This window comes from Miscanthus floridulus, chromosome 15, assembly GCF_019320115.1.
Source record: "Miscanthus floridulus cultivar M001 chromosome 15, ASM1932011v1, whole genome shotgun sequence".
Lineage (NCBI taxonomy): Eukaryota > Viridiplantae > Streptophyta > Magnoliopsida > Poales > Poaceae > Miscanthus > Miscanthus floridulus.
Genome location: NC_089594.1, coordinates 68,681,851 through 68,691,079, shown reverse-complemented (window position 1 = coordinate 68,691,079; position 9,229 = coordinate 68,681,851). Strand labels below are relative to the sequence as shown.

At 43.7% G+C, this 9,229-nt stretch overlaps 1 protein-coding gene across 1 annotated transcript; it reads right to left on the bottom strand.

Moving 5' to 3' along the window:
* Positions 1 to 3,935: 3,935 nt before the first annotated feature.
* On the bottom strand, positions 3,936 to 8,994 carry LOC136509176 (disease resistance protein RGA5-like). The gene is made up of 3 exons (XM_066504005.1): positions 8,766 to 8,994; positions 7,199 to 8,010; positions 3,936 to 6,465 (listed from the first exon to the last, which is right to left on the bottom strand). Exons 2-3 carry the CDS (start codon positions 8,008 to 8,010, stop codon positions 4,527 to 4,529), a joined length of 2,751 nt encoding a protein of 916 aa, XP_066360102.1. The 5' UTR covers positions 8,766 to 8,994; the 3' UTR covers positions 3,936 to 4,526.
* Positions 8,995 to 9,229: the final 235 nt, after the last annotated feature.

Here is a 9,229-nt window from a genome sequence, read left to right as displayed (position 1 = left end):
TATTTGATAGTTGTTGTTGTATTTTTATTTCTATGAGTATATAATAGCAATCGCACAAACCTATAGTCTGTGCTTCTAGATCTAGAATGTTGTCATCTTGAACCAAGAATATTTTTCTTGTGGAAACGGAATATAGTTTCCTGAACCTAGAACATCATCTCTACTCAATAAAAGAAAATATTCTATTTCCATGAGATAAATGTTTGTTAATAAAATTTTATCTACATATATATACATGTGGGTCTTGTTTCAATGGGTTTATTGCAAGAAACATGGTGGTGTGATCGAAAATTAACTTAGATACTCGATTTAGCAGTTAGGCCAGCCTCAACCCACCAGCATGGCCTTATGTCCCAGCCTCCATATACTCTCTCTGTCTTAAAAAGAATGCCACTATAAGATTCGTGCCGGTTAAACTTTCTTAAGTTTGATTAGATTTGTAGAAGATATTAGCAACATTTGTATTCAACGATTTATAAATATTTATTATATATATGGTCAAGATAAAAAAATGTTTAACTTTTCAGAATAAGAGAATGACATTATTTCTGACACCAAGGGAGTAAGCACCAAGCCTCCATGTCACACAGATAAGGGGCTTCAAGAGTGTGACAGTAGTGCAGAGGTATCAGCGTTTTCGGGGGACCAAAACGTTGCGAACGAGAGAAAGTGGGAGAGAAGAGAAAATGAGAGAGGATGTTTAAAGGAATAGGTATATGACAAAGTGTTGTGCATTGTGAGTCTTGTGTCTTCATTCCATTTATGCATATGTGGAGCTCTTTTGTTGAGGGTAATACTAGGGCTAGACGTGCCCTTATGGCTTTTTTTAGGGCTTATTCGGCTAGCAATTTTCATGGTATGGCTATGGTAGTTGTAGCTTTTGTTTCAGCAGCCACAGCCAGCAAAATAGCAGCTGAACAGAGCCTTAGTTTTTTACTCTCCTGTCCAAAATTATAACTTGTTTTGACTTTTTTAGATACATAATTTTTTGTTATACATCTAAATATACGATATGGCTAAATACATATAAGAGCTGTGTGTATATAAAAGTCAAAACAACATATAAATTAAGACAGAGGTAGTAAAAAGTTATGATGATGACATGAGTTAATCCATCATCAAGTTTCAGTGTCCCGTGTGCTTGCTGGGCTCCATGCCAACCAGCCGGCCCTATGCGCCCCCACGCCCCGGTCTCAACCGTCGCTGCCGCCCGGGCACGGCGGCACACCGACGACCGCGGCCAGACATCATTGTCTTTTTTTTTTTTGAGATTACCAGACCGCATCGTCATGGGTGCTCACTTTGAATCACCGACAGGTGGGATGTGGTTTACGTGGTCCACTTGTCATACGGCGGCAGGAGAGGAATTGGAGGCCTTGTGGGGGGCATTTCCTAACTTGGGCTCACGGCTGGGCTAATTTGTACTAGGACTGGACCAGTTTCAGGGTTTCCAGTGGCCCTTTTCCAATAGTACTATGTCAACTTTTACTATATTTTATTATGAAGTCCTAGTCCAAAAGAACTATTGTGACAGCGGATTCTACACTGTTATAGGCTATTTGGACCCTGGGGGCGGTAACATAAACGGTAATATACTTCCTGTAGGTGTCCGTCCATCCGGACGCTTCTATTGGTGGGCCGCGAGCCCAATGACCCCCTCCTATCCTATCATATTTACTCGTCCACTCGTTTTTTCATCATATCCTATCTACTTGTCCACTTGCTTCTCCAGAACTAGTTACGTAGAAATCACCATAAGCGCTATGACCGTGCTCCGTCGCGCCACCTCCAGCGTTCGGGCGCTCATCGGCCGGCATCTCCGCCACGCTTGAGCTCGGTCGCCCGCCTTCATCTCCATCGCGCCTCCTGCCCGCCGTGGCCGCCCGTCTTCCTCCTGGCCCTTGCATCATCCTCGCCTTGATCTGGTGCCAGATGTGGCTGCCTCTCCGACTGCTTCCTATGCCACCCCATGGCACAACCCTCCGTCGGCGGCGCATAGTAGATGAACTCCTCTGCCACAGGCGTATGCAGCCGTGCGACCCTCCTTTTTGTTATGGTGTCGTGTTGTGCCGGCTGCCTTGATGTGCCTCCGCCTCCTCGCGTAGATGTCTTTAGGTGCTAATGGTCGGCCTGCTCGTGGATGATCTTGGACGACAGCAGCATGGTGGCTTGGCGTAGCAGGGCCACGCGCGTAGCTACGCTCCCTTTGTGCGACAAGCATCAAGGAGATGTTGAGCGCATGTTGCAAGAATATGTTTCAATTGTTTCAGAGGTATGTTGCAAGTGTGTCACATGATATTGTAAAAGTAGATCGGGATGTTGCATATGTTGCAATGGTTATACATGCATGTTGCAAGTATATGTTTCATCTGTTAGATGTACGTTGCAAGTGTTTTATCTTAACATTGCATATGTTTCAGTGGCTATACACATATATTACAAGCGTCTATTCAAAGTGTTTATCTGTTTCAGACGTATGTTGCAAGCGTATTTTTTGGATGTTGCATATGTTGCAGTTGCTATACACATATGTTGCAAGCGTAAGTTAGTATACACATATGTTGCAATTGCTATACACATATGTTGCAAGTGTATTTCAACTGTTTTTAGACGTATGTTGCATAAGTGCTTCATATTGCAACATTAGCAGACGTAGGAAGCGAACAAATGCAGAGGCGGTTCCCGTGGGCGCAGTGGTCCCCACGTGCGTGGCAAGCGAAGCGAGCGTGGGTGGTCCCCACCTGCATGCGCATCAACAGGCATGGGGCATGCAGCTACATGTGTACGTGCACCAGTATGTAGGGGCAGGTATGTAGGTACAGCAGTTGCATGCGGCAATGCGGGGGCGGATGTGCAGTAGTTGCATGCAGCAATGCGGGGGCAGACGTGCAGTAGTTGCATGCGTGGCAGACTTAGCAGCATGCGAGCGCGGGCATCCGGATGGGGGCTAACGTCCGGACATCCAGGCGCTAGCCACGCCGTAACATAACGAAGACACTTAACTTTCACCATGGCAGTTCGGCCGAACCGCCCTCCCCCTATGGTTCGGCTAAACCCTTGGATGGGATGGCGTTGGATCTGACGGTGGATGAGACCCGTGGATGGTGGTGATGAGACTCTGGAGACGGTTGGGTGGGTTGGAATAAAAAACTGGATGTTACCGATGGTGGATCCGACGGTGAAATTCATTTTTTTTTTTTACAAAAACTATAAAACTTTGGATGTTAGTATATACCAATGTCTGCAGCTACAAAATGTTTAAAATATATCAGTCAAAGTTTAGCTTTGCTCCTAACTAGTACTTCCACTCACCAGAGAAAAAAAGTCAAAACCGCATCCATCGAGGGAAAAAAAAGAAAATAAAAGTCCCACAGCTGCAAAATGAAACATTGTTCTGTGTACACCAGTGTTCAAAATCTCCAGCCAAAGCCTTTAGCGGTTAGGTTCTGTAGCAGGTACTATAGCTGGTTCAAAATCTCCAGCCAAGGCCCTGTTCGGCTGTTCGGATCCCATGATCTTAGTTGGCTTCAGTTAGGTGCTAAACTTTAGAGTACTTTATCTCACTTTTACGGTGTAATGGAGTTAAACACCCATTTTGTGAGGTTGGCTAAACTTTAGACCACAAAATTGGAGACTCAAGAGCTAAAAAGGTCTATAAACTTTAGAGTATGAGATCCAAACAGGCCCTAAGCCATTTAGCGGTTTTGCAAAAACTAGACATAAATATTTGGGGTAGACAGTACAGTTCATGCATACAGGACCAAATAACTTAACAGACCCATCAGTTTCATAACAGGACATGATTATATGCACCCTAAACAGAGGTAGTAAAAAGCATATATTTTCTAACTGTTGGTGCATCAACTCTACAAGTCTATTCATATATGGATACTATCTCAATTCCATTCACTAATTGGATATTGCACAGAGAAAAATTGAACCCTTTGCCTCTTTGGCTTCTCTACCTAGAATTATATGCTTACCAAAATATCGACAAAAGATAAACCAACGAATCTGCAGGAGAAACATCTAATATATCTGTTGAGAAGAGGAGAAGAAAGCATGCCTGCCTGTTTTTCCTACTGAGACATGGCGCCTGCCACTGTCGCCGGTTACAGTCGCTGCTGCCGCTGCCAGTTGCTGCTGTTGCAGCTTGGAGAGGGAGAGGACTGAGGAGCAGTGAGAAACAGTGAGTGTGTGCTTTCTCTGTCACCTCCACCACCGCCGCGTTGTGCTGCTGGTCAGAGCAGCAGCTGCCGCAGCAGGTTGGGGGAGAAGACTGAGGTGCAGTGAGGGATGGAGAATACGTGGTCTTCGGTCTTCCTCACCCCCGGTCACCACTGCTACCACTGCTAGATGCAGCCACCAGGCCACTGCCGCGCCCCACCTTTTTTTTTTATTCACCACCGCCACATTTTCATGTAGAGCAGGAGAGGAGATAGGTAAGAGGAGATGCTTTACACCTTACACCAGCATGCTGATTTTTCAATTTCTTCAGCAATGCCTTACTCCTTCACCATATTTTCTTAGTCCCACGTTCGAACTTCAAGTGTGGGTCGATTTGGAACGAGATCAGCTGCATTCCTGATAGCTTCCTCCAATGCCTCCACTTCCTGCACCGTTGCGCCACTGCAAATGATCTCAACAATAAGATGCCTGAGGGAAGAGAAGTGCTCGATGCCAAAATTGAGACCCGTGCCTGCATTGAATGGAATCCGCAGCTTCTCGAGTCTCGGCATGGCCCAATCTTCAAATACCAGCCCCACCCTGTTTCTCCAACAGGTGAACTGGAACTCCTTCAGGAATCCGAACATGCAGCTGCTCACAACAAGTCTTTCTCTGGGTGCAGCTGCTTTTGATGACACCCAGAGGCACATCAATGAAGGTAAGTTTCCAAGGATCTCCAGTGTTTCCTCCTCTAATGGATCAACATTGATGTCTAGATAGGTGAGGTTGCCAAGTGATGCTATCCAAGATGGAATTCTAGGGAAATAGTACTCTAAGTTCATCTGAAACTTCTGTAGGAGATAAGGGGTAGGGAACCAAGAATCCAACAAGAAATCTATGGAATAACCGTAATAACTCTGAATGCATAGAGATCTAAGGTTGAGTCTACCAAGTTTGCGAAGTGATGAGAGCAAGTTGTCAATAAAAGTCCTGTTGTCAGTGTCTGTATTGACAATGCACCAGAGTAGTCCAAGAATCCTTAGTTTAGTCAGACTGCCCAGACCCAGCAAAGAAGAGGCCATGGAATTTCGGTTGATTTTGATCTCTGAAAGCTCCTGAAGAGCATGCAGATTCCCAATTTCTTCAGGTAATTCCATATTACAGACACGTAAACATGTCAAATTTTGCAACTGAACAATGCTTTCTGGCAATTTTGTCATTTTTGTGCCTCCTAGATCCAGGGTCCTCAACTGCCGCAGTTCTCCCAGTTGTTCTGGGAGTGCAGGAATGCTCCTTACATGGAGTCTAAGGTACTTCAACTGAAGAAGCCTCCCTATATGTTCAAAATATTTGTGTTCCATCTCCTCACCATTTTCTATATCAAGTACCCGAAGAGCTCGAAACTTCAAAAGAGAAGGCATCTGTTCAGAATACCCAAAGATACTGAGTGATCGACAATGAGAAATGATCGCTGCTGATGGAAACATGGTGTGATCTTGGGAATAATAGCTGAGAGATAACCGGCGAACCTTACGTTGTAACAATAACGTCTGATTTTTGCCAGAAATGAAAGTGGCAAAGTTTTCTTCAACTGACTTAGATATCAGGAGATCAAGAATCATATCATGAACTCGGCATGAGGCCACTCGACCATCACATTTGATTTTCATTGGTTGAATCATGCTTCTGTTGATAAGATCATTAAAATAATTCTCTCCTATCTCCTCCAAATCTTGTCCACCCTCCATATTAATGAATCCTTCAGCGATCCATCTTTTTAGTAGTTGATCCCTTTCGATCTCATAATCTTCTGGAAATATACTTAAATACAATAAACATGTCTTCAAATGATGGGGGAGGTCATCAAAGCTAAGGGATAATATCCTTCTCATTTCTTCCACATCAGGATCCTTTTCCAGTGTTGAACCAATTGAATTATATACCCTATCCCATTCTTGCTTCGTACTGGCTTTATTAGCCAATAAGCTAGCCATTGTAACAATGGCCAGTGGTGAACCACTGCATTTTTCCAGGATTTCACTGGAAACTTCTTCCAAATGAGGAGGGCATATATGTTCGGAGCCATAGATTTGCTTGAAGAAAAGACATTTGGAATTATCTGTACTAAGAGGTGTTATTTCGTAGACATGATCATGGTGAGGAGAGCAGCATGACTTGGCTATAGAAACAATGCGTGTTGTTGTCATAATTCTGCTTGCACAATTATTCACATACAAAGCACATTTGATGGTCTTCCATGCTTGAGTACTCCATATATCATCAATAACAATGAAGTACCTATCAAGTGCATATCATCTATAAATTAGGAAGGGCTGCAAAAATATCACAATGCCATATCTAAAATGCCATGTATATAGATAGTGTAGACAAATGAAAAAAATAAAAAACGCCTCTGCACTCAACAGTCAACACATAATAATTACATAGATTACAAAACAACTGGGAGCTGATCCATTGGGCTTTTCTCTATCTATGAAGTGCATAAACACTTATCTTTTTAAATTTCTCCATGAATAAATTTCCCAAATTACATGTTTTATCACTTTATGACATTGAAGTAAGTATCAGATATTCTGGGTAGTTGTAACCCTAGAATTTATGGTCATAAGCATGATGTATGATAGAACCATATGAGTTAGCAAGTCACATACTTAGCAGTGCTGCAGTGGTAAGTGGTTAAATAAAATTTACATCAAGAACAATTTGAAATTGAAAACATGAAACATGTCAAAATGCCAATTCAGCTGTGGTTAGATTAAATTTGCTTGAAGAAAAACTTTAAAGCCCTCAACAATCCGAAATACATGAATATGGAAGTTAGACATACAGTTCTAGAAGCCAAAAGAAACCATGTATTATGTAATTGATTAAATCCAGAAATGGAAATAACAGCTTGTTCCATTCATCCACTAAATAAAAGAAATCTTCTGAATACTGGATGAAGTTACCGATCAAAACTGGTTATGCCACCAATAACCAAGTTGCCATTATTATAAATTCATGAACTTACCTTCTTCTTTGTAGAAAATCTCGGATTGCATTGATAAACATTTCCTCATCCCATGTTTCCATGTTAGCATACTCCTGATGGCTGACTTGATAGAGTATATTTCTTAGTATCTTCTTTACATCAGGTTGTTGTGACAAAGAGACAAAAGCTCGACATTGGAATTGGCCTTCCAGTCTATGGTAAACATCATTCGCTAGCGTGGTTTTACCAAGGCCCCCAGGACCCACAATAGATATGACCTTCAGTTGCTGCACTGATGTCCCCTCCCCCTCCATTAGCATCCTTATAAGATCATTTCTTGGTCGGTCAATGCCGACAAGCCCATCTGGATCAGCATAAAGTGAAGGCAAACGGGGATCGATGGCAGTTTTGGTGCTAGACTGAAAGGCGAGCTCATCCACCTTGTACCTCATGCGGCGTTTGCTAGCATCTTCAACACGTGCCTTGAGGTCCTGGATTTTGCTGCCAATTTGATAGCGCGCCCACATCACCTTAAGCTGTTGAACCACCCCATGAACAAGGCCTCCAGAGTCAGTCGTGCTGCTAGTGCCAACACGATGCATAAACTCATCAATACAATCCTCTATGTCATAAGACATCTCCTGCACTTGTCTCCGCCACTCCTTGGTCTGCAAATCAAGATCACTGTCCACCTCTGCCAGCCTCTGAAGGAGGGCATTCATGCTGCTCAGCTCATCCTTCATAAAGTTCACCTCCCTTTGCACGCCTGTCAGCTTTGTGTACTCCTCCCCAAGCAGGGCTGTAAGCTTGTCAATGACAGATGTCATCACCCCCGTCAAGACGCTCGCCATCTGTTGAAAAATTGATGGGTTTAGCAATCCCAAATACCATAGCGAATTAAAGTGTAAGCTGCATGATGAAGAAATCAAGAAATGGGCAGTTGGGACAATACTTTTATTCCATAATCTAAAAAGATGAAGAAAAAAAATCAACAATTAGCGCCTCTGTAAGCATAATAAGAGAAGCAAAATAAGTGGATAAGGCCCATATTTACACATGCAGAAATACTAGAATGTAAACAAAACAACAAAGCCCCAAAGCAAGTTTGGGTAAGCTAAGCAATCGCATGGAATGGCCACTCGAATCCTAAATTGTGCATGCTTGCAATAAAATAAAGGTGCCATTGTACAATTTATTCAAATGTACATTCAACTCATAGATTTTGACAGAAACGACAGCTCCTCCAAGTCTCGAGCATGATAGACAAGTAGAGACTGGCTGGTGACAGCAGCCTCCTAAACCATAATAAACAGCAACTGTGGTCCCCTAAACTAAATCTGTGAATCATACTTGGCCTCCACCAGACCACCACCCCGATGCAGAACAATACTGCAGTCACTGACCATGAAAGCCAGATTGATTATGAAGATGCGTGACAGTAGCAGTTGGGCAGAAAATGCATAAGTGATAAAATTAGTTTGAACAAGCTTAGCCCCCAAGACAGCTTTGTGTGAAAAAAAAATGCTAGTATCAAATAATCCTCCTAGTTGGAACTAAAACTCTAGAAGCTCCAAAATTTTAAATCGCCAAAGCATAGCAGCTATACCTTGCAATCGAAATGAACAGCAACCAATCGATGCCGATTAGATCCGCGAGGTGCGGGGAAAGGCCAACCCGGCGCCCGGGGAGCTCGGTGCAACCGCGGCTGCGAGCAACCGATCTGTCGGTGGCCGGAGTGGAGAGCGGGAGCCGCCCAACGGCGGGAAGGTACACTGCCGACAGCCCCTCGCGGTCGGGGAACCAATGGCGATGCCGGCGTTTGCGGGAGGCGGCTGGTGAGGGGGAACTAGGTGGCGCGAGCGAATGGGCTCTTCTGCCTTGGTGAGGGAGTACTTACTAGTGGAATACTCTTTCCATTCAAACATTTTTCTCAACAACCATTTTTTTCTCTCTCAAACGGTCAAACCATACTACAAGTGTGGTGCCGGTCGGGGAACCAATGGCGATGCCGAACAACTTTTTTTTTGATAGGGTAGAAAGAGTTAGGAAAATACGGCCTGAGTGACGTTA